Source organism: Scomber scombrus, chromosome 13, assembly GCF_963691925.1.
Source record: "Scomber scombrus chromosome 13, fScoSco1.1, whole genome shotgun sequence".
Lineage (NCBI taxonomy): Eukaryota > Metazoa > Chordata > Actinopteri > Scombriformes > Scombridae > Scomber > Scomber scombrus.
In genome coordinates this window covers 10,912,341-10,939,282 of record NC_084982.1, presented here as the reverse complement: position 1 = coordinate 10,939,282, position 26,942 = coordinate 10,912,341, and the positions used below count along the sequence as shown (strand labels likewise).

At 38.7% G+C, this 26,942-nt stretch overlaps 1 protein-coding gene across 1 annotated transcript in view; it reads right to left on the bottom strand.

The window, feature by feature from the left end:
• tmtops2b (teleost multiple tissue opsin 2b) overlaps positions 1 to 22,409 on the bottom strand; it is a 29,525-nt gene extending 7,116 nt beyond the window's left edge. Inside the window, 1 exon segment of the mRNA XM_062432284.1 lies at positions 22,055 to 22,409. Within this exon segment, the coding sequence (XP_062288268.1) occupies positions 22,055 to 22,409 (355 nt within the window).
• Positions 22,410 to 26,942: the final 4,533 nt, after the last annotated feature.

The following is a 26,942-nucleotide window of genomic DNA, read 5'->3' as shown; positions in this document are numbered from 1 at the left end:
ACCATTCCATCCCCACTCTCCCTCCTTATCCCCCAGCTGATTCTTTCTTTGAAGCCCTTCATTTGATGCATGCCGAGACCTTTACTGTCACTCCACTTAATAATCGATCGTTGAGTAATTAATCGGATGTGGTTCATCATTGTCAAATACATGCACTTATTTTTCTCAGTGTCACTGTCAGCATTTTTATAATACACGTTCATATTATTCTTCAAGGTATAAGTCATCTTGTACTTACAGTATATCTGAGCTCACTTTGATCATTTGACAGTGTGGAAAGAATAGGCAAGTATGAAGCAAAAACTTTTTTTGTCAACTGGGGACGCAAAGTCAATTCAACTGTATAAAAGCAAAGCTGAAGGCCCTGCACATCACTGGAATGCAATAAAGATGTACTCTAGCTGCATACTAAAACCAGAGTTGCCATGAAACAGGCTTTACTGCAATGTTTTGCCTTAAGCTAGTTGTCCTCGGGCAAAAGATGAAAAGTCAATGGGACCTTTATCTTTGTTTATCCCAATACTAACATGTAATATAAAAAATTAACCACATGTCACTTCAAGTTCAATATATCATATGATCATCAAAAAAAATGGGTACTTGCAGAAATATGGATTCCTTTACAGTGACAGCTGAATTATTTCAAACTTCCAAACAGAACTCTCAAACTCTCAGAACCCTTCAACCACACTGTATTAATGATATGTATATATGTATCTGTGTGTGTGTGTGTGTGTGTGTGTGTGTGTGTGTGTGTGTGTGTGTGTGTGTGTGTATCTATCTATCTATCTATCTATCCATCTATCTAGAGGGAAATATAGATATATAGATAGATGTTGAAGCATGATGTGCAAAAGCACGCAGATGAGGAGCTTTTATTGCACACTGACAGGGAGCACAGATCTGGTTTCACTAACTTTGTTGTTTTTCCACTAGATGAAAGAGTGGATGATGCTTTGTTTGACTGTGGGACTGACCCAGAGTCTGAGGACAGTGTGCTTGGTGAGTCTTACAGAGACTCAGGTGCAATAATTGTGCACATTGACAGCTCTGATGAAGAGTTTTTGGGACTCGAGAATCTTAGAGTTAATATACCGGTCCAGTTCAGTTAAGCAAATCATTACTGGACTATTAACCATTAACCCAACACACTGTTCAGGTGTAATATGTGTGTTTTGATTGTGTTTCAAATAAAAGTCGATTGAAAACGTTTTGAATAGCTACTGGTGCATTCAAATAGCTCTGAATTACAAATGTACACACTGTGATGTGGCAGTAGTCTCCACAGGGTCCTAGCTCTAGCCCTTTCCATGTGTGATTCTGGGGTCTTTGTTTTGTATTCTGAATCAGTCAAAAGACAATATGTATATATATATATTGATACAATTCATAATTACAGCTTGTCATTACATTGAATTATATTGCTTACCTATTGTGAACCATTGTGCTAGATGCATGAGAGTGGTGTGCTGCATGTGAAGGAAAAGAGCAACTTTTTGATGAGACCGTGATGGTTATTTGGCCATGTGCACTCGCAAACAACACACATGTTTTCTAATCTGGTGCTCTCATTGATAGTAATTGGCAGGATAACTTGATTTGTCTGTGCTTTCCAAAACCATTCATGACAATACTGTGGCTAGGGTCTGATTAGGTTTAAGCACAAAAACACCTGGTTAGGTCAAGGGAAAGATGATGTTTTGGGTTAAATTGATCCCACACCACTTGTTTCTCTAACCTTAACAAAGTTAAGTTAGGGTTTCATGTGGAAGTCACAACTTCCTTAAAATTAGGCGACATGTGTTGTCATGGCTACAATAAAAAACATGGGGTAAGGTTAGGGGGTGATTGTAGTTATGCTTTTTTTTTTTTTTAAACGGCCTCTCTCACGGTTGGAAACAAGAAATGATCAGTGGTCTCCTGGGGCAAAGTTCACTGTCTTTCATGGGGGGGCAGTCTCTTCTGTCATAAGCCATCAGGCTCAGTGGAAATTACATGCATTAGACCTACAGTAAAACAAATTATTTTACCAGTGCCGTGACAAGCAGATACAGTAAATGCGATCTCATAAAGACCTGGCCATTCCACTGGCTGACATGTTCAACTCCAACCCTAAAACCCATCTGCTGCATCTTCCTCTCTCTGGAGCTCTTGACCCATGTCCTATTCCAAAGTATCATGACCAACATTTGCTATGACAACTCTGAAACAACAGGTCCTTTACATTGTACATAGAAAGTGGTTATATTGCAGTAACCTATAGTTCAAAATACTCCATAATTCCATCTGGCATTTAAGGAATATTGGGTTATAAGGCATAACATCCTGGATCTCCTGAGATCAGAAACTACTCAAACCAGGCACACAGAGGACTTGAAGCATCATAAATAAAGTGATGGAAAGAACTTTAAAAATACACCTCAAGCCAGGTTTATGTACTTGTGAAAACAGAGTATTTACATGATGTACGGTTACAAGATGGATTTACACCAAATCCTTCACATTTGTTCGGACAGCTTAACAGTTGGTGAGGCTTAGAGTTTAGCACGATATGGAGCTGCAGAGAGAGACAGAGTTACAAAAGACTGTTTGCTCCACACACAGCTCTTCACCTGTTGTTAGATTAGGAGGAGGATGAAGGAGAGATGAATGAATTAGACCACAGCCATATTGTTTATGAAATAAAACAACAGTTTGCCCACTGATGTCCAAACACATATCTCTTCCTACTTGTCTCCATATTACTCTGTTAGCTACCTCGATCCACAGAGTGCAGTTTTAAATGACCAGTGTGGATAGTATGAGTCACCAAACATTTGAAATTGTTTTACAGGAAGAGAAAACGCCGGATTAAAACTGGGATAATGTATTTTTCATTTCATGGGGCCTTTCAAACAGAGCTTTAATAGTTGATCTAGTCTGAGTATGGATATACTCTAGATACTGTATGTCACTAGTCTGTCACAGGGCTGACACAACTGACTGTTCGAACAGAAAAACACATGCACACCCACAGGCATTTTAGAGTTGCTTGTTCACCAAACCTGCATGTTTTTGAACTGTGTGAGAAATCTAAAGCACCTAGTGAAATCACCCAAAGACATAAAGAGACAAGGCAAACTTTGTTCAAACCTTATGTTTATGTGAGTCACTCCAAATCACACATTTAACATTTTTACATAAAATGTTCCAGAAGTAATTAATAGAGATAGAAAGTCTGCTGGAAAGGCAGCGTGTCAGGTGATGCAGCCTTCACTTATAGAAGCGTCAGCCTACAGTATAAATGTCACTAAAGAGACGTTAAAATCTATAGTGCAAAGTGTAATGAGATAAATCCATAAAGAAAGATCTCTGTATTTGAAGTTCTTTACCTGCAGCTCGCTAACAATGTGGTTTGTGCATCTATGGTGAATTTTAAAGGAAGAAAAGGCAAAGGTGTGTGTGCAGAAACACACGAACTGTGCTGCTAACCCACTGTGATGAACTTTAACTTGACAAATCGTGTCTGACATTTCCTTCTTGCTCCTACTGTTGTGTAAAGACTTTCCTCTCCAGAAAAAACAACTGTTGTTTGTTCAAACAGATTAACAGCCTACAGCGTGTTTATGTTCAGCACCAAAGAATGAGGTATTGGGACATTTTTATAGCACAGCAAATAGTAGCAGTGTGAAGCTTGCATTGGATGGGTGGGTTGGTGGGTTGGTGCGCATACAGAGTGCTTGATTTGAAAGCTGAAGACTGGGGATTGTGTCTGGAATCCTGTCAACAGTAAATGCAGATCTTACACCTTAATCATAATGCCAGTTGCATGGCAATTCACCACTTTGGTCAAGAATGAGCAAACATGCTCTTATTAATGCTGCATTCACGTCCTACGCAACACTAACCATTAAGAATATAACACCATACCGATTAAATTTGAGTTTAATTATACTGAACTTCAATCTTTGGCTGATCTGAAGTTTCCATAATTATTTGGATTTCAGGCACTTCTGTATTATTAATTGCCAAGTTGGATATATTAATTAAAACCTGGATCTTGACGTGAATTCAGTTTACAAGTCAGAAACTCCTAATTATGACAGCTTTAATATGACACAGACATTACTCTTACTCTACCAATCCTCTTAATTGCAGGCTTAAAAAATGCATACATGGTTCAAAAACTCATTCATAGACCACTGTTAACAGCCTTGAGCCCTAAAGGACTTAGCAGGAGTGTGTGTACTCAGTTCCAATGTCCACTCTGAGCACTAATTACTGAACCCCTTACATACTAAACGCGACATGACTTGTGTGTAAGTAAAACAAGATTTAAGGCTTCAAGTGCTGTATGAGGAGTGGGACAACACCAAAATCACATTATAGAGACATTTCTGTAGACAGTAAAGTGTACATTTGGAACATTATTCCAAATGTAGTATAATCAATTTGAGTGTTTCTTTCTTCTTCATCATGGCACCATAAACAAGTAAATGAGTGACATGTGTTTATACACCTGTGGAGGATATTTTTTATATCCTGCAAAGTCTGTTTAAATGGCCCAAAAAGTCAAAGTCACAGAGCCCTTAAGCACTTTCAATTTCATGAAAAGATAGCCCTGACTCCTGCTGGAACTAGGAGTGTGTATCAAGCTTCCTTAAGGCCATATTCTTAATGCTTCCTTATTTATTTTGTATTAACAATTTAATTTTAGTTGCCTAAACATGACACCTTAAATAAAGGGGCTGCAGATCAGAAAATACTCATAAAAAGGCACTGTAACCACATAATTATTCTTCCATTTCAGACATGTTACAGTATAGTCAAAACACTTTGGGCCTCACGCTAGAACCATATGTATAAACAGATTTGTCCTTAATAGGCATGTACAAGTAATTTCATTCATCATTTTTTCTGTACTTACAATTTTCTCTTAAGTACAAATGAAATTGGTCCAGACCTGTCGCAGAAGCCATGAACAGACTATCTTCACAGGGGAGAAGCACTTATTTGACTTGGAATTTTATATCTATATTGATATCTGAATGAATTTGAAGTTGAAATATGATCATCTAAAATAAAATGCATAACTAAAGCAAAAGTCTGTTCACCTTATTATTATCATTATGGCTGCCAGTTTGAGAGGCTCTTTTGAGACTGTATGATTATAGCCTACATTTCAGTAGTTGATAGAAAAGTCCTCTCACTCCATCAGCTGCCTCGGCGTCTTTCTTCATCTTCATCTTCTTTTGCAGCTGACAGTATAACATCACCAACTGTAGCCTATAATACTCGTCTTATATCTCCTTTGTGTCTCTGGGGCTATCACATGGCTTCTCCACATCACAGACCACTTCACTTCAGGAAGAAGTTCGTTAGCATCTAACTTGTTGTCAAAGCATTCCCTCTTTATTTCTGTCACAGTACAGTGCTGGAAAAAGGGCATCTTTGGGTCTCGATAAACACTGTTTTCCTATATTTCCAAGTATTAAAAGACTTGATTTGACTAATTTGGGTGGCTGAAGCCTCATATTGGCTTCAAATCAACTTCTAAATACACTTTGGCACGTAAGTCAACTTAATGGTCAGTATGAACAGGAGGAATGATTCGAACAAGAAAAACATGTGTCAATGTTAATTTGGGCACCTGACTTTTGTTTAAGGACAGACTTGAAAAATTGTGAGCCTGTCCTTTAACATACTTTGTGGTTACTGTTAAAGAGTAAGGTTCTTTCTACCTGGTAATTTTCAGAGAGGTTCCTGTGTTCAGCCATTCTGCTAGCTCCACCCCTGTCTCTCTCTGAGGAATATCATTACCAGACTGAAGGAATTCAAATCTGTAGTTTCATTAAAAATAATGATTACAGGACTTTACATTTTGTAGTAGCAAGACAACATTTTTATTATCTTAATGTGTTTCAAGCTAGTTGTGCCAAAGACTAGTTCAACACATCATTCATCAGCTGGAAATAAGCTAATACTATTACACAATGGTGACAGTCATCACCATTGACAGGCAGAGTTAATAATGGAATTAGTTTGTCTGACTGGAATTAATATGGATTTAATTTGGATGTCATGAACTATATCACAAAATTTGTAAAACATCCCGACTGAAAATGTGAATTCATTATTGCATAACCATTTAACTGAAAAAGAAAACACATCGCACAACTGCAAGTATTTCTCTTGGCTTTAAGAGCTACTTTCTGAAAATCCAAAATCTCTGAGGCTTGTGGTAAAATCTATCATAAATGAAAATACAACGAGGAAATACTTTCATACAAAATTACAATGACAGAACATGACAGGACAGAATAGCTCATTAATACTACAGTGAACAACTGCTCCAGTCAGTTGTTCACTGTGATACAATGTGTCTATGTGAAATACTAACATGAAAAACAAGCAGTACATTCCCACCAATAAACTCTGTATTTTACTCTCATGTTACATAATTAGCTTTAATTGAATAGCTTGAAAAGATAAGGTTGTTTGCCAAAATGTGACTGATGGATGTGCTGTTACTCTAACAAAGGCTGTGCCTCCTATTCTGCCTAAGGCAATCCAGCAGACAAGCAGTCTTTATTCTATATTTCTATGGCATCCATTTGTTGTTCTCACCTCAGTTTTACTGAAATTATTTTTCACTAAACCATCTGCAGTTTAGATGTTTTAGCTGCTTAAAAATACATGACATGTATATTCAACATTTTGCACGCTTAGTAATAATAGTAGTTCTACTAGTTCATGTCTGGACCAACCAACTGTGTTAATGAATCTAACCAACAAAGGAAGACAGAGCACCCTGTTGTTTGAAATCCCTACACCGTAATCTGTAAAAGCTCCGACAATCTGTGCAAAAGGATCCCAGGTGATTTTCCATAAAGCGTGCCTGCCTAGAACCTGCTAATAGTTCCATGCTCCACGAAAGCAGCCATTTGCAGTAAAAGGAGGTGATATTGACATATGATGTTTATGTGTGTAGCATGTTTTAATGTAAAATTCTTTGTATTTCATCTTATGCATGATTTTTTAAACTATTATTGTTATTAGTAGTAGTAGTATTAGTTTGTAAACCAATTCCAAGAGACTAGGAAGTGATTCAAATTTTGTGATTTGATCAGTTTAGGAGGAGCAGAGAGACTAAAACAATGATAGTCATGTCAATAACTGAATTTTGTAAAGACAAATCTTGTGGGGGATTTTTGCTCTCGTTGAAACATTCACTGCATAGAGGATCAAAGGAAAAAAACTGACAGAGAGGGACATGACATGCAACAAAGGTTCATGGTCAGAGTCAAACCAGAAACGCTGGTGTTACATAGTACATGGGTCAATGACGTATAAGGATTTAGAACAACTCAATTGTAGAATAATAAAAACAAGCATATCTAATGCAGTAGTTCAAACATTCAGAATGTTGTGTACCTGAAGATCCATATTATACATTTGAAATTAAGTGATTTTAGTGGGGGGTTTTCAAGATTAATTGGCACTGGCCTTAAAAAAAGTCATGTGGTGCGACCATGATTCATCTTGAAATAAATGAATTTACTTAACACGCTTCACATCTTTTTTTTTTTACAAGTTTTCAGTAATATAAAGTGTTTGGAAACAAAGTATTTGCATTTTTTTTTTAAATTTTTGTAAATGATGATCTTTTATTTATATAAGATATTTCAATATGAATCATGGTCGCACCACATGACTTTTTTTTTAAGGCCAGTGCCAATTAATCTTGAAAAACCCACTAAAATCACTTTTAAATTGTAATATGAATTTTCAGGTACCAGCACTCTGAATGTTTGAACTACTGCATTAGATATGCTTGTTTTTATTATTCTAAAATTGAGTTGTTGAAAATCCTTATACGTCATTGACCCACATATCTCATCTAAAAGAAATACAACAGGGCGAAGGTGGTGGCTGGGAGATGTATTTAAAGAAAATGAAAAAAGTCAGGCATTAATATGGTTGTTTGCAGTTTCACCATAGTACTGAGCTATCTTCATACACATTAAAGCATAGCGTAACAATGCCACTGCTGGGTGAACAAAATGCACTGAATAGTGTGATTGTGCTGGATGGTACACCAATAAAGCACAAATAATTATTTATATGAAGATGCAAGCAATAATTTATTTCTCATAATTAATGTCAAGGTGACACAGTGTCCATGACAATAAAAACAATAAGCACAAGTAGACATATAAATGTTAAAGAAGGAATGGTAAATATTACTTTTTCTCTTATTAAATGTTTGCCTGACATTAAGGTCGAGTGAGGGTAACACCTTAGCATATGTCTTATTTTCAGCATTCAAAAGTGACATAGTAATCATTTTTTTGATTTTTTGAGTTCTTCAACAGAATGAGGGCATGCAAGATTAGATGCATGATTAGATTCCTCCTGATTTAGAGATGGAAGATTTAAGTTCTGCAAAAAAGGTTCACATCTGCCTTTATTTAGGGGGACTTCAGAAGAATACAGCTTTGAATAGAAGTTACTGAATTCACTGGTAATTTCTTTGTGTGAGAGTGACTGGGCTTTATAGCTGAATACTGGAAGATTCATCATTAGGTCTCATTATCTGAGCAAGAAGATGACTAGGTCTTGGGACCTAAAGTTATACTTTCTCCTTGTCTTATGGATAAGAAATTTAGCTCTATGTCTAAGAAGAAAATCAAGTTGTATGCGTGTTACAATAATCAGTAAGAGAGTGGTGTTGACATGCTAACATGATGCCTGATAGGTCTGTTTATAGTAAGGCAGGTTTGACCAATATGGCAGAGTGCTCAGACAATGGGCAAGGAAATAATTTTGCACGATGTATTTCAGAAATGGGTGGGGAAATGAAAATGTAGTCGTTGTGTGAGTAGGATCTATGTATGTTGAAGAAGAAGCAGTATTGTCTAGCTGAAGGGTTAATCACTCTGAACCCATCTATTAGGTTTTAGTCTGAGATAACAGGAGACAAAGAAGTTGATGTTGAGATTTGGGAATGGGAACACTGTTCCTTTGGATTTGAGTGATCTAAACTAGGATCTAGGACAGCGTTCATATCCCCATCCATGACCAGGGCATAGTCCTGCATATCTCCAAGTGTCCCAAATAGGTTATTGAAAACTTCTTCATCACATTGGTTAGGGGCATAAACAGACAAAAATGCTATATCCCACAATAATAGGTTTAATCAATGAAATTCATCAATTGGTACTGCCAAATTTCTTTAGAATGTTTATAGATAAGGAGTGTTTCAAAATGATTAAGGAACCACAGGTTTTGGAAACAAAAGAAGCTGATGCTGCTACATAGTAGAATCTATTAGTAAAACAATGCACATAAGCTGCCTTAAGATGAGACTCCTGAACAAAAGCTATGTCAATATTCTTCCTGTGGAGGAAACGTAACCAGGCTGGGCAATTGGTTGGACCATTCAACCCTTTTGTATTCCAGATGGCTAACTGTAGAGATGTCATTAGGGTAGTTGGTTATGTTGAGCAAAAGTACAAGCAACCATGATGATCAACGATTGGCATCATTATAAAGAAGAAAATAAAATAAGTAGGTATTGATGAGTGTCATCACTTACTGCTAAACTAAAGTAACTAGCAGATCTAATTAGCAAGACAGTCATTAAAATAATGCAAGAGCTATGAGTGCTTGAGTAGAACTCGTGACATTATTGAAGATGTAGATAAATTAACAGGGTTGAGAGCAGCAAAATCACTGCAAGTAACATAGCAACACCGGCAACCGGAAGTGAGACAATGCGCTTACCGCAGCATGTCAGGTCACAACTTCATCTCGAAGGAACTTAATGCAGCATTTAGATTAAGGTGACCAGATTTCTGAAATGAAAATCGGGGACATTTTCAATGCGGCGGTGAAAAATCATTAAATATTATCATTATGGGAAAGAAATGGGGACAAGTACTTTTTCATGTATTTTAACCAGCTTTTATAAGGACCAGGTTAATAAATCAAAATATCAGCACCCACAAATATCATGTATCAGTAGCGCACAGCAGTGTCAAAAACACAAATATAGAATAATACATGAGAAAAAACATCTATCTTCCAAAGTTAAGTGTCATGTGCAAAGACAGCTGCCAGACCAGTAGCTAGTAAATATCATCAAGATGTAATTAATAATAATTACCAAGTCAAAACATATAAAAAGATGTAAGTGGATCACATAATGTGTGCCACAGGAAAATCATATGCTACCAAAGCAGTCTTCCACCTCCCCCTCTTCCAAAACAGAGACACATACAATGTCATCACCTGGTAATCTCATGCTAACGTTAACATTATAGCTTCACTAATGACAGATATGAAAACATTGTCACAATGTTAACGTTCACTGACTTTTATAAAGTTACGTTAGGTCTTCAGTTCAGATAAATAATCATACTTACTTTAATGTTACATCACTTCACACACACACACACACACACACACACACACACACACACACACACAGCCAAGTCTACTGCCAATTCACACAAAATAAATAAGTTCATACACAACATACCATTTATCGCGCCCGCTGGTCTTCTTTTCTCTCCTTTTTGCCACCTCTAGATTGTTGTTGTTGACGCTGCTGCGTCTGGTCGTACGTCCTGATAACGTCTGTACGTCATACGTCATCTTCTCTGGCGATGCGTTAAATGGCTACCGTAATAACTGGTGTTTGAGTCTGCGTGCATTTTTCCCCCATTCAGTGTCAAAATCAGGGACATTTTCGGGGACAGCTTTGACCAGGGACAGGTCACCCAAAACGGGGACTGTCCCCGGAAATCGGGGACGTCTGGTCACCATAATTTAGATACCTTTGAATTTGTATTACTTTGACAATAATCATGACATAAAATCACTTCAGGTAACAGGTAGGTGAAGCCGTTTTACTTGTTACCCACATTTTAAGAGACCAGGTGAAAAACCAGCTTGCCAGTGCTACCTAGCTAGCTGTTACAGGCCTATATTTAATTGGGATTTCCTTGGCTTTTCAGTTTGTTCTATGTATTGCCCTTTCAATGCTGCATCAACAGTCACTACTTTGACTTTTAGCATTATAACTGTTGACTTTAACATAATTAACTAACCTATGATGAAATATTTGCCATAGACACCACATTTGACCATTTTCTTAATCTAAGCAGATGACCTGATTTGCGGTCTGGTCATTCTGATGACAGAAAAGTGACTAGGAATGATAATTGAGAACCAGTTCCAGTTGAGAACTGGTTCTAAATTGTCCAACACAAAGGTATTGTAGGCCTCCAACTTTATCAATTCCTCCATTGATGCCCAGGCATGTGATGTTGACAGGAAGGCAGTGCCGCCTCCAGACAGCAGTAACAAACAAGACAGGCTGACCAACACACACTGCAGTATTAAAAAACTTAAACCAACTCTGAGGTGAAAAAAAGAAAAGAGAACAGAAAAAAGAAAAAATAACTCGGTGCTCAGTCTGTTTTCTTAACCCTGCATCCATGTCCATGGACAACAATGGCTTTCCAGGGAGCTATTGGTGCAGCACAGAGGCTTTTCTCTATTGCTGGAGAAAGTACATTAATAACAATGGATCTTCCCTCCTCACGCTCATTATGTTATTTTCATAAAAGCAGGAGACAATATGATGCTTTCAAATTAATCAATTAATTAATTAATTAATTAAGTCAACTTTTGGTTGTGGACCATTTATCTTATGTACCAGACATGTTTCATATACTCATCAGCATGCAAGGTCATTGATAAACAGTGGAGATAATAAAACAGTGTAGTAAACCAACCCCTGTGTAGGCATTCTTTTTTCACATAAAAAATTGATCAGAAATTTTTAGGGAATAAATACAGAATTTGACTGATAAGCAGAATCAATAATGGAAATGGTATCAATAAAATGTTAATAATTCCGATCCCTAGAAGTGACATATGCCTGCTCTCATGAACGCTGAGTCGAGTCCTGTATGTAGTTTAATGTTGGAGTTCCAAATCCCAGTTCTATTATTAAAATGTCCATTCCTCACGATCAATATGCTTTTGTTAAAAATTGGTGAAACATCACGTTACACTGTGAAACATACAAAAAGAAATACAATAAAACATACACTGAGACAAGCAGAGGGTGGTGAAACTGTGACAACAGGATGAAACATTAAAAATGATAATAAAAAGAGAGGAAAAAGATAGAGGAAAAATAAATGAACAAGCATGAGAATGGTACAGTTTATATATTGACATTCTAAAGGGGCGTTCAGACCAAAAGCGACTGACGCGAAAAAAAACGCTTGAATCGCTTATATCGTGCCGTTTGATCATAAATATCAATTTTTGGATCATCGCTTCATTCGCACTTGTGACGTCGGGAGAAACTCGCCACTGATTGGATGTTGCGGCGTGATGTCGCCTGAAAAGTTCAATTTTTCCAAATTTTATTTCGCGCCGCTTCAGATGCTTGATTCATTCATTCATTCGCTTCAGACGCTTCATTCGCGCCGCCTGATATGAAATTGCGTGTTATCGCGCCATTCACATTGATTTTCTATGTAAACTTGCTGCTCAATTAGCGTCAGACGCTTTTGGTCTGAACGCCCCATTACAATTAGTCTGTATGTATAATATATGAGAGAGAGACAAGAGACAAGAGACACATATGAAGTATGATGAAGCCTTCGAGAAAACAACAGGACCTGAAATGAGTATCCACTTGAGTATGTGGGACGAAATTAGCGTTTTTCCTATAACTGCCAGAATTGGGTATTTAATATACATGTTTGCCTGTTTGTATGGTTAAATGCAGGCATTAACGTAAAATGCTTAAGCTACAAACCATCATAGCGCATCAAAAAAAGTAGTGAATTTTTAAGAATTAATTACGGGGTAGGGGAGACTGGGGACAGTTGCAACAGGGGACGGTTCTTATTACAAGTCTTATTTCTCCAATCAGAAGCATGCTAGAGTGATGACACTCACACTGCACATGCTCAGTTAGACCCTCTGCCCACCAAGAAGAGAGAGGCCATATTGGGCATGTCGTCCTGCTTTTATCAAGAAAGTTGATTTGGAGGTATGAAAGTAGCTTTTTTCATGAGCTGTATTTTTGTCATACTGCCCTGACCTTTTGTATGAGTGAATCCAAACTTACCTAGTTTGAATCATTATTTTGTTGACTATTCAGTGACATGGTTAGCATGTGTCAATGTCAGTGTGGCTAGCTAGCACATGATGTTTTGTCATGACTGCAACTGTTGCAACTATCCCCATGCTAAGTTGGCTAGTCATATCAAAACAGACCACAAAACAGTGTTTTTGAAGATTTTAAGTTCAAAATAGGCACAATTCATGTATTTTATTGTGCCTATGTTCATGATGAACAGAACTGGCAATTATGAGACAATGAGAGACTAATGCTATTGATAAACAAAATAATTCCCCAAATATCTAGTAGAGCAAAAATGAGAAATTATTGTTCTATCTGTTGTGCTATGGGACAAACTAGCCACATAAATTTCCCTGTGAAAACAGGGAAAATGTATTTGTTGTCCTATAGTGAATAAATCATCTAAAAGTAGAAATTGTACTGTTTTTTTTGTTTGTTTTCAGTATGCCAAGAGTGAGGAAGTGAGTCATTAACAGAGGGGTTCCCCTCAATATTTTGGAACGAGCCTCAGATATTGTAAGAGATGAGGGCAAATCAGTCAGGGCAGTAGCCAAGGCCTTCAACATATGCCACACCACATTATTCAGGTTCCACAAAAAAAGAGAGAGACTTGCAAGCGGGACATCAAATAAGATACCGCTTGCAAGCTAATTATTCCATTCTTCTTGTCTCACACTGAAATATTGAGTTTTAATAGCTTCAGTAACATCTGCAAATTGACACAAGGTAGGCCTATGATAAATATTACTAAATAAATAATAATTAATTAAATTTAATGTGTTTTTAATATGTTGCAACCATCCCTGATACGTGTTGCAACTGTCCCCATCTGAATTTTTCTATTCAAATCAATATTGTGATTGATATGTTATCTGTAACTATCTTTAAATGGTATGGGTAATTAGCAGACATGTGTAAGTTTAATATGTAAAGGTTTGGTGGGCCTAGTCCAAATAGTCTCTGAGTAACTGAGAGTAATGTAAAAAGTGTTGCAACTGTCCCCAGTCATCCCTACAATTGCATGGATGGTTGCAATGCTGTGTTTGTGTTTAAAGCGTTAGTCTGTATAAGCATCGATAGCAGCGGGGTCTCCATGTTCTGGTGGCAGCGGAGGTGGAGGTTGGTTTGGGGGACGTAACATTACATTGTTTGTGAACAAAAATACATGATACATAATGAAACACTAGCTCAAACATGCCAGAGGCACTGAGGTAACATTAGCAAAATGAAGCAATGTTTGTACAGATCCCAACAACCTAGAGACGTGAGGCCACATGTGTATTTAAGTTAGTAGCCTAAATAATCCACAGGGTGGCACTGCTGTTCCAGAGCCGTATATAGAAAGAGTTCGGACAACTCAACAATAGGCGCCATAAAGTTAGATGGTTCTGAGTGCAAATGTCATTATCATTGGCTCACAACATGGAAAGGATCCCTACAGAAGTACCTCTGTTTGTGTTTACCACAATAACTGTTTAAAAAATTGTAAAATTAACATTGTTAGTCAGTCAGTCAGTCATCAATCAGTGTTTCTCTTCTTCCACTCCCTAGTGTAACGCCACTGTTGGTAGTTGTTCATTGAAAATTAATGTGTGTGTGCATACATGTGTGTATGTGCAGATACAAATAGAGTCTTGCCGATCTGCATTTATAACATAATATCTAAATCTCTCTATCTCTCTCTCATATACACACACACACATACACACACCTTCAAAGTTCACTAACAGTAAATGTACAGCACATTTGAAGTGTTATACCATAAAAACCAGTTAATAAGATGCACCTTTAACATTTTTTTTTTTTCATTTAAAAGTAGGTGCGTACACACACGGTGCGTCTTATACACCAGTAAAATGCAGAGAGAGGTTAGATCTCAATACGATCATAGGTATGTAAAAGGCTGTCCACACAAAGAATCATAACTATAATTAAAGCCGCAAGCGGCGATGGCGGGCCCTCGCTCACCCATGCCACCGCGGGGCCTGAGGCATGGCGGGGCTGTGGCGTGAAGCAGAAAGTGAGAAAAAACCTGGAAGGAGGCCAAAAATGCAATGTTTCGTTCATCCAGTAGGGGGCAGTCACAGGTAGTTACACATATGGTCTGGTGTGGTCTGGTGTGTTCAGGGCGGCCACTCATCAGTCATGTGAAGTTTGGAGTGAATTGGACAAAGCATGAGGGAGTTATGAGCAGTTAATGGTTCATCCACCAGGGGGCAGTCAGCACATGTGGTGTGGTGCGTTCAGGGGCAGCCCCTCATCACTCATGTGATGTTTGGAGTGAATCGGACAAAGCAAGAGGGAGTTATGAGCATTTGATGGTTCATCCACCAGGGGGCAGTAATGGGATGCATGCAGGTGTGTTCAGGGTCAGTCCCTCATCACACATGTGAAGTTTCGTGGAAATGGGACAAAGCATGAGGGAGTTATGAGCAGTTGATGTTTCATCCACCAGGGGGCAGTAATGGGATGCATGCAGGTGTGTTCAGGGTCAGTCCCTCATCACACATGTGAAGTTTCGTGGAAATCGGACAATGTTGATGCAAAAAATGGCACTTCCTGTTTCCACTAGGGGGCGACATGAGCGACACCCCTATCAGATGGAAGAGGTCTCCACCCTGGACCTGTGTATCAATTTTCATGATGATACGTGTTCAATAAAGCCATCAAAAAGCCAAACGTATTTTCATGGCGAGGAATTGATGGTAGCCACGCCCCCACAGGGACGCCATTACTCGTAGCTTCACAGTGTTCATAATGTAGCTTCACCAACTGGTTCCGCATGTTTTAGAAGTGGAATGAAGTTGATGGGGTCAACTATGTATTTTTCATGAATTTAAGTTCACTTCCTGTTACTACCGGGGGGGCGCTATGAGTTACGTGGGAAGTTAATATATCGGGACGTTCAGGGCGGAGCCATCATCATGTCCAGCAAGTTTGAAGCTGATTGGATGAAGTATGTGGGCGTGAGAGCCACTCGTATGTACATGGCGAGCACGCCAAAGTTAGTTGAGCCCTGGCAGACACGCCCTTTGACCTACGGATGCGCAGAGCACAACTTAAGCTCAGCTAGGTCTGGAGATGTTGCGTACCTAATTTGAACTTGATCGGGTGAACGCTGTGGGAGGAATTAATTTTAGGCGGGAAAAATCAAAACCAAAATGGCCGACTTCCTGTTGGGTTGAGGTCATGAGGTCAAGAGGCATTTTTGCATATGTGGGTATAATACATATGTGTACCGAATTTTGTGAGCATAGGACAAAGTTAGCAAAATTCCCTATGGGCATTTTTGGACTTTGTAGGGGGCGCTATTCCGCCATTCTGCGTCGACTATGTGCGACCACCCAAAAATATCGAATTTCGGATGAGGCCGGACGTCCGTGCAAAAGTATAAGCATTTTCACATTTGGGAAAGGGGCGAAATTGGGGCACGAAATGTCGGAAGAATAATAATAATAATAAAAAACATTACAATTTCAATAGGGCTTTCGCCAGGCGACTTGCAGTCGCCGCTCGGGCCCTAATAATAATAATAATAAACATTACAATTTCAATAGGGCTTTCGCCAGGCGACTTGCAGTCACCGATCGGGCCCTAATAATAATAAACATTACAATTTCAATAGGGCTTTCGCCAGGCGACTTGCAGTCGCCGCTCGGGCCCCAATAATAATAATAATAATAATAAACATTACAATTTCAATATAGCATTTTTCCCCGGGGGTCTTCCATACCACTTGATTACTTGATTACTTGATTACTTTGGGGTCACTTGCACTTTGGGGTCACTTGCACGTTGGGGCATGAACGAATTTCAATAGGGCTTTCGCCAGGCGACTTGCAGTCGCCGCTCGGGCCCTAACTATAAAGATAACGATGTGAGCATCCACACTTACGAACTATAACATTCTATAAAACACGCACTCCAGCTGTGTTGGCAGTTGATGAAAATAGATAGACTAGTGATGACCTGTTACTGCGTTATGCTGTACAGAAAAATAGAAAATAAAACCAGGGGGGTTCACTGACGGGTGCTGATTCAGTGTGTTGATCAGAAGTATTTCAGACACTAGTTCGGGACAGCAGCAGATGTTGAAGCGCAATATGCAAAAGCTCACAGATGAGCTGCTTTATTGCGCTGTGACAGCAACACACAGTATGAGCACAGAACTGGAGAAAAAAAGATTCACTAACTTTGTTGTTTTTCCACTGGATGGAACAGAGGATGATGCTTTGTTTGACTCTGGGACTGACGCAGAGTCTGAGGACAGTGTGCTTAGTGAGCCTTACAGTGACAGCTCTGATGAAGAGTTTTTGGGACTCGAGTAAGCTCACAGCTATACACTGTATTACATATGTAAAATTACTGTCTTCTTGTTTTAATTGAAACTCATAGCCTAACCTGAACCTGGTCTGAGTTAATATACCTGTCCAGGTCAGTTAAGCAAATCATTACCTTACCTAGGTTTACCTACCATTAAACCTTAACCTGACTGCTTCAGATGTAATATGTGCGTTTTACTGTGTGTCAAATAAAAGTAAATTGGAGTATAAACATATGTGTTTATAAATGAATAGCTACTGGTGCATTCAAATAAGCTAGTCTTTAATAGAAAAGTGTTTTTCCCAGCATGAGAAACATAGGCTGGGTCCTAAACAGCTGTATGGCTTATACACTGATTTTTATGGTAGCCTATATTATATTCTATTGAGTTTAACAACCTGTGCGTGCAAATGCATGTTTGTGCATGTGTGAAAGTGTATGTGTGTATGTGTATGTGTGTGCGTGCGTGCGTGCGTGCGTGCGTGCGTGCGTGTGTGTGTGTGTGAGAGAGAGAGAGAGATTTAGATATAATGCTATAAATGCAGACCTGCAAAACCATATAAATTCTGTATATACACACAATTACGTAGACACACACACACACACACACACACACATTAATTTTTCAATACACACATACTCTAGATGCACTCACATGTTTCACTGGTCTGCTATACTTCATAATACAGGATGAGCAGGACTGGGATACTGAATACACTGCATTGTATTCTCCCATAGGTTAAATACCACAAAATGACGTCATCTGGTGAAAAAAACAACAACTACAATTTCGCTGCAGCCATGAGCTGAACAGCACAGCATTTTCATTTCAAAATTTGTCTTAATAACTTGTTACATTTGATCTACACCTGTCGTTTTAATTAATGTCAATGAGAACTGGGATGCACTTATGGTGACAACATGGCGCCTGTATATCACGTCATCAAACCAATCATGGCACAGAACGGATGAAACCAAGTTGGCCAAACTCTCTATATCAACGGCTCTGATCTATTCCTCTGTGAATAAGGTAAATGTTGATGTTTGTCCCTTATGCAACACCGTACTTGGGTAATTCTTGCCATGTGGGACACCATTTAAATGTTTTAATTTATTATCCTGTAAGGGTGACGGAGCCAGCAGCCAGTATAGAGGACCAGAAGTGTCGCCAAGTCTTAGCCACAATCCAGAATTCATGTCTCCAGTGTTTCCTTCTCTCCCTGCGCAAACACCCTATCACAACAATAAACACAATGCAGAGTCCCTGGGTGTGTACAAAGTGTCTTAATTAAGTTTTTCTAGCATGACTAGATTAGTCTGCTTTCTTTTTTTAGCAAAACTGCTTGACAATATTAGAACTGCGATGATTGGTTGATTAATCGATTAGTTACTTTTAAATAATTTATTAATCATTATTAATGAGTAATTCATCCAGACCAATCAGGTTTGATAAAACGGAGATACGCCGCTGATAATATCAGGAGACTTTTAAACATAATAAACCACCTAAATATCAGTCAGAAGCCTTCTCTAATTCGTTCCTTGGATGCGGAGAAGGCTTTTGACAGGGTTGAATGGCATTTTCTCTTTTCTGTCCTTCATCATTTCAATGTGGGTTATAATTTTATAGAATGGATCAAATTAATTTACAAAAGTCCTAAAGCAGCTGTTATAACCAATAACACTTCCTCTGCCTACTTCTCTTTAACTAGAAGAACCAGACAGGGATGTCCATCACCTCTGCTCTTTGCAATGGTGATCGAACTGTTGGCGTCACATGTAAGAGACAACTTGAACATCAGAGGCCTGACGATTAATAATGAAGAACATAAAATTTCTCTTTTTGCTGATGACATAATCTTATATATAACTGACCCAGAAAACTCAGTTATACATCTACAGGATGCAATTGAGCAATTTGGAAAATATTCAGGATACAAGATAAACTTGAACAAATCAAATGCTTGCCTATTGCATGTGACTCCAACAGAACGCATGCGTGAATCTTGCTCTTTTCAGTGGGCACCAGGGGTTTTTAAATATGTAGGTGTAAATATCACCTCACATTTGAATAAACTGTATGAGGAAAACTACACCCCTCTTATAGATAAGGTTAAAATAGACATGTGTAACTGGTCAAGTCTTCCACTATCACTGTTGAAAAGAATAAATGTAATAAGGACGAATGTTCTCCCAAGGTTAAATGTCCTTTTTCAAATGTTACCTTGATATTTATCTACATAATTTTTTAAATCTCTGAACAAAAATATTTCAAAATTCATCTGGTGCAATAAAAAACCAAGAATTAGCCTATCCACTCTCATGAAGCCAGAATACATGGGAGGTCTAGGTCTCCCCAATTTCCAGTATTATTGGTCTGCTCAAATGCGAAACATTGTGTCATGGTCGATGGGGAGACAGGATTCTCGATGGATCCAAATTGAAGTCAGCATATTCGACTCGTTACCCTTGATCCCTCTTATATTTATTAAAAATTTCCAAAAATTAAAAAATATAGTTCAATATTTTACTGTTTTCAACAAACTTTTAGCTTGGAAGGACTGTTATAAAAAACGTGGCTCACTCATCAATATTTCTATATTTGTTTTTTGTTTTGTTTTGCCCTGTTTTGCTTTGTTTTGTTTGTTTTTGTTTTTTGTTTTTTGTTTTGTTTTTCCTGTCTTCTGTCTTCTGTTTTTTCAGCAGATTGCGCACTTGGTGTATGTGGAAATTATTTATGTTTATGTATGTATATATGTATGTATGTATGTATGTATGTATGTATGTATGTATGTATGTATGTATGTATGTATGTATGTATGTATGTATGTATGTATGTACGTACGTACGTACGTATGTATGTGTGTATGTATGTATGTATATATGTATAATTTTTAAAAAGATTATAAAAAAAGTAATGACTAATCTTTGAGGCGGAAAAAAAAATGTCGGAATTATTTTATTCCAGCTTCTCAAATGGGAATATTTTCTGATTTCTTTGGTCTTCTATTATAGTTAACTCAAAATCTTTGGTTTGTGAACTCTTGTGGACAAAACAAGACAACAATTTGAAGACCTCTGAGAAACAGTGACTAACATTTTTCACCATTTTTTGGACCAACCACTAATCAATCAATCAAGTAAATAATAGGTAGATTAAATACTGGGCAGTGTCTCTGAGTTGTATGTGCCCACTGATCAGCCAGTCAGATTTTAAATGGAATATTTCTGTCTTGAGTGCAGTTGCATTTATGTGCCCTGAGGCAACATAGACATCTGTACAACAACATTTTCACCTCCTAGATATAGGACATGAGACCATATGCCATCTCAGATAACAACTGGATAGTTCCAAGTATCTGTAGCTCATTATAAAGATACATTGGCTGTTGGTCACATCTACAAGAATCAATTAGTCATTTCTTCTTACTTCACAGGTCAAGGGTTATGTGATTTAGACATTGTTAGATTAGATCAATGCATTCAATTTCATTGATTGTCATGTCACCTTCTAATGGATGTACTGACCAACATGTAGCACTGCTGACAAGATATGATTTGACAGCATAAAGGTGGTCAGAATTTTTCTCTGTGTGACAAACAGACATAGACACCAGCATGCTTCCTTGCACAAAGGAGTTTATTCACAGAAGGAGAAGTGGACCTTTGCCCTGAACAATCAGCTTTTGCTTTAAAGGAAAACCTCTCATTTTGTTTCTTTTTTTAAGGGGGCCTGTGAGATGTCAGTGTGATGAGGTAATATACTGCACAAATCTGACATTTCATGTTCTGTGGAGGATTTTGAAGCTGGTTAAAAAAAGGTCAAAGCAAAGTGAACAATGGTGCTGGCTGGATAAAATGCATTTGGTTTGTCAATCTTGGACTTTTTAAATCATTATACAAGTGACTGCTCATCCCCACAGGCTTTCCATCTTATGCACTTAAATTTAGATTTTCTTAATCCATGAAAACATTTATATGTTCATGACAACTCAGCTGCCACTTTAAATCCACCAAGTTCAGGCTCTTTTGTGCCCTTTGTACCTCCAACAAAGAAGCAGCTGATAGAAATAACATTATTCTTGTTTATCTTCAATTACCTCAGTAAGTAATTAAACAGATGGGGTGCAGAGAGAATGCCATGCTCCACTGTGTGCAATATTAATGCATCAATCCCCATCAGTCCCCACAGTGCCTGTTGTACTGCAACCTCATGTTGTACTAAGATTATATGCAGTGAAATTATGGAAATGTGTCAATTGTCAGAGATTTGAACAGAGTTTTTTTTTTTTTTTTTTTTAGGTATATACGCATTTAATATCTGGTTGTTATGTACTGTAGACAATGTTTTTAAAACCATGATTCGCCTTTTTCTGGCAATCACTCATCAAGAGTCCTCTTTATTCATCTAGGTTCCAAAATTATTCATAAGGAAAAAAACGTTACTTGGTATTTGTAAAGAAGTAGGCGTACTCCGTCTAACAAAGGGATAGCTGCAATTACTTTCTTCAAACATATGAGTGTGAATAAGTGTTTTTCTCAGGCATCTGCAGTGTTTGGAAACGTAACTGAGCTTACCAAAGCAGGAGTTGATGAAGCCGTACCAGCTGCAGCCAGCTGCACCCAACAGCCACTTTCCACGAATACTGGAGGCGAAACTGAGAGTGGTGCCGAACAAACACACCAGCATGTCGCTCACACTGATGTTCAGGAGCAGCATGTTGACCGGTGTTCGCAGTTTCTTGAATTTGCAAAAGAGAAGCAGGACAATGAAGTTGTTCAGGAAGCCGAAAGTCATGATGAAGCCCAGCACCACGGACAGCACTACGAAACCCGTGGGGGAGAGCTTCCCCCTTCCCGCCGGCACGTCCTCCAGTCCCCGATCATCGCTCAGGTTGAAGCTGTAATTCAGACCATCCTGACCAGAAAACATCCTGCGGTCCATTCATCAGAGCTTCTCTTTACTCTGGAGCGTTTTTGGTAGTTAAGACTGGTCACATTGCTTACAAACTGTGCGCTTCATGTTGTTTCCACACTTACATTCCTCCACTGATGCTGAGCGCATGTAACTCGCACCTATTTCCTTGAAAACGGTATGTAAGCTACAAATAAAAAAATAGGTTACATTATATAGTAACCATGGAGTCCCACCTGTTACCTAAACGTATCGCCTGCCCCCTTCTCCAGACTCACCACATTTCAGTGAGCGCATCAGCTTCTCTCTCTCTTAATACTGTTATGACAGCTTTCATCTCAGTTTAGGTAAGTCACAACCCTTCCCTAGCTATAGAAACCGTTATTGTTGTATGTTTGTTAGGTCTGCCATCTCCATGTCACCATGTCTAAAATAATTATAATCCCGCTCACAGTGAGGACTCACTCGCAAGACGAGCAGTATTGTGTGAAAGTGCGCTCATCTCGGCTATCGAGAATCTTTTAAAGGCAACTAATACGTCACGAGGCAGGGGTCACAAGGGAGGGGTGTGTATGTATGTGTTGCTGTTTCTTGAATTTTACTTTTATTTACATTCATTTACTTTCGTTTTACATCTGAAACTTTTCTGACAGCTGGGTAAATTATTTAATACATGCGGATTCTACTTTTTAACCCCAGACCTGCCGTGGGTAGGCGACTGAAGATGAGAAGCCTTAATTTAGACTGCAGTTATTGTGAAATTGTCACGATGTTGTGTTTACAGTTCAAATGCAATATACACTGCTTACAGTAAGTGGTTGGCAATACATACGTATTGAGCAATAGTTTAGACTATTTTATACTAGTTTCTTCTGTCAAACCTTCTATGGAAGCTAAAATACAGCAGTAAATCTTGATGGTACAATATGTGTGAACATACTTGGCCATTGAATTCGATTCAATTGACAAGGTTTTGTTCATGCATTGTAACTGACTGAAAAAACCCTCAAGTGGCTGAGTTGGTGTGGGTATGTTACACAACAGTGAGAAGAAAAACAAACACCAGTTTCAGTCATACATTATGAGTTCGAAGGCTTAACAGAAGCCAAAGCACCACTGTTCATAATAGCAAGAGAAATGTAACCGAGCCTCCTGTACTCAGCGTCCTGCAATATAGTTTAATCCACCATCAGGATGATTGCAATGCAATAGAGTTACACTATTCACATTGTGAAGTAATCTTTGCGGAATGTGCACATATTTGATTGGCCAACACAGTGCACTGTTCATTTATGTTACACTGTGGTTTAACATTTTTAAAATAAGAGAGGATAGTACTTTATTGAAAGAGTGTGGTTGCAAGGTAGAACAGTATGAGGTATGAAAAAGAAAAAATAGTATCAAGTATCAAAAGAGAGAGAGAACTATCAGCTACAATATCAATAACAATAACTAATGTGAAATATGTGCAGTGGTCAGGTCCATAGGTAAATAAATTGACTAAAATACATTTAAAAAATATAAAAACCATACATCAGAAAGTTCCATGGTGAAAGTAAAGTGTCTGATGATTAGACCCAGAATGGAGTATAATCCTACAGAATGATAATGGTAATCTAGTCAACAGGAAACTAAGATCACTGCCATCAGTCCGTGAGTGGGGGGTAGAATTAAAAAGATTTATAGCCACTGGCAGAAAAGACTTCCTGTGCCATTCTGTGCTCCACCAAACTAGTATCAGCCTGTTACTGAAGGTGCTCTTGTGCATGATGGAGTGGTTGAGAGTCATTTTCCGTGATGTTTTGCAGTTAACTCATCATCTCACTCTCTCACGGAATCAAGTTCTATTCCCAGGACAGAGCCTGCCTTACTGATGAGCTTGTTGATTCCACTGATATCCACTGCTCTCCCCCTACTGCACCAGCACACGACAGCATAGAAAATTGCACAGGCCACCACACACTGGTAAAACATCCTCAGAGTAGTACTGCAGACATTGAATGACCGGAGCCCCTGCAGGACATAGAGACAGTTCTGGTCATTCATGTACACAGCATCAATGTTTTTGGCCCAGCCCAGCTTGTTGTCTAGGTAGATCCCTACTGTAGGTACTTATCTCTACTTATCTTGTCTCCACATTCACCCCATGGATGGAAATAAGAGTGGGGGGTGATTTCCGACTACTAAACATCACCACCAACTCCTTTGTCTTTCTGGTGTTAAGCTGCAGGTTGTTGAACATAGTCCACAACACCCTGGTAATCGGCCTCTTTCCCCTCACTGATTTAACCCACAATTGCGGAGTTGTCTGAGAACTTCTGTAAGTGGCAGGACTAAGTGTTGTATTTGAAGTCTGTGGTGTGGAGGGTGAGGGTGAGAAGAAAGGGAGACATGACCATCCCTTGTGGAGCCCCTGTGCTGTTCTGAAGTCTGACAAACAGTGGCCAGTGTGGAGAGCATCCACAGTTTTCAGTTTTCTCCCAAGTAGTGCAGGCCGGATGATATTAAACGTACAGGAGAAGTCAAAGAACATGTGTCTCACTTTGGTATTTGCCCAGTCCAGGTGCTTATATTTGAAGAGGAAGGTGATGGCGTTCTCCACCCCCAAATTTGGTTGAGGGAGGACAAGGGAATTGAAGGGAGCAGACTGTCGCAGAGCTGGGGGAAGGATGAAACAGGGGCCTCCAAATCAAATCTGTTGAAAAATAGATTTACTCATTGGCTCTGTTCTGGTCTCCCCCTGTCACCTGGCCACCAGTCTTCTTGTAGCCACTCAACATGTCCTTAATGCTGTTCTGCTGGAGTTTCTGTTCCAGCTCCTCTTGTTACTGACAACTCTGTTTTCTTTGGTGGAGGCCCTCCCTGGCACCCATATCAGTTCTGTGGTCTCATTGGTGGTTGCACTGAAATGAAAAAGGGAACTTGTTTTATCTTGCCACAGCCAAAAGCTGCTTAACAAAAACATTACACATTAAACTTGAGCAATCATATACATTTGTTGTGGTTTATTAATTCAGGCTATGACTGTTCCGTTTTAGCTTTTTGAAAATATTCACGTATTTCCTTTCTGAATTAATTATATGAACACGTTTTCTTCTATTTGGAATACTCACTTTCTATTTCACTGCAATCTTTGCACTAACTCTTTCACCAGCTGCTGCTTTTACTTGATGAGTTTCACTGGGAGGAATAATGTGTTGGGGGTCACACAATGTGCTACATTTCTAGCCCTTAGTGTACAGACACTTCAACCAACTGGTAGGAGTCATTAATGCAGCATTAATCAGGTTGCATAGTAAAGGCATCATTTTTTTAGGCCCATGGCAACAAGACTATGATACATTTATATGTGGGCTCAGAAACCAACAGCTGGCCTTTAAATTGGATTATATTTTATATTAATATCTCAGTAATGATAGAATAATAATGGAGTAATAATGTGGAATGTGGTGACTATTTAATGTCTTTGCATTAACAACGAACATATCATGGTAATATTATGATTGATGTAATGGTGCAGGAACATCTCAAGATAAAAATGGGAAGAAAATATGTATTCAAATTTCCAATAATCCCTCTGAGGATAAAATGATATCAGTTCAAGTCAATGGTAATAATGTTGATATTTTGGTGGACAGTGGAGCAACTATCTCCACAGTAAAAACTTCTAAGCATGTGTGCACAAAGTTGGGGCTGTAAATTATGGGAGATTCCCGGGAGATAAGACAAAACGGGAGGGCTGCGGGAGATGAGTCTAAAATACGGGAGAAACCCGGGAGAAACGGGGGAAGAAATACCGTCATATACCGTGAATATACATTTTTGGTCATACCACCCAGCACTACTGCCCACTCAGCCCAATTCTTTTTGATATGGCTATAGAGCCGCTTGCAATCGCGCTCAGAGATAACACTGGCATTGAAGGCATCCATAGGGCCGTCATAACACATAAGATCTCTCTCTATGCTGACGATATCTTGCTGTATGTCTCGGACCCAACAAATTCTTTAACTGCGGCACTATCTCTGTTTGGCATATTCGGTCCCCGAATATTAACTGACACAAGACAAAGCTATTCCCGGTAAACGATGAGGCCCTAGACGCTGATTATAATAACATCCCATTTATGATTGAGAGACAACAGTACACCTACTTAGGAATCGAGGTCACCCGTAAATTTAAAAACCTTTTCAAAGAAAACTTCATACCTCTGCAAAATCAGGTTAGAACTTCTTTACAACAGTGGTCACCCCTCGCACTGACTCTAGCTGGCCGTATAAACTCTGTAAAAATGAACATATTGCCAAAGTTTACTTACTTATTTCAATGTTTGCCTGTATTTGTTCCTAAATCATTTTTTGTTCTACCAGGTTTCCCCAAAAAATGTAGTCTCAATCCAATTGACACTTTTTTCTCGTTTAATCCTGCATCAAAGGGCGCCCTCTCAACATTGTGCGAAAACATCACCATGTTGCAGCATTTGCCATTGCACCGGACCAAAGTTGCATGGGAACAGGACCTAGGGCATTCAATAGCAGCTGACCGCTGGGA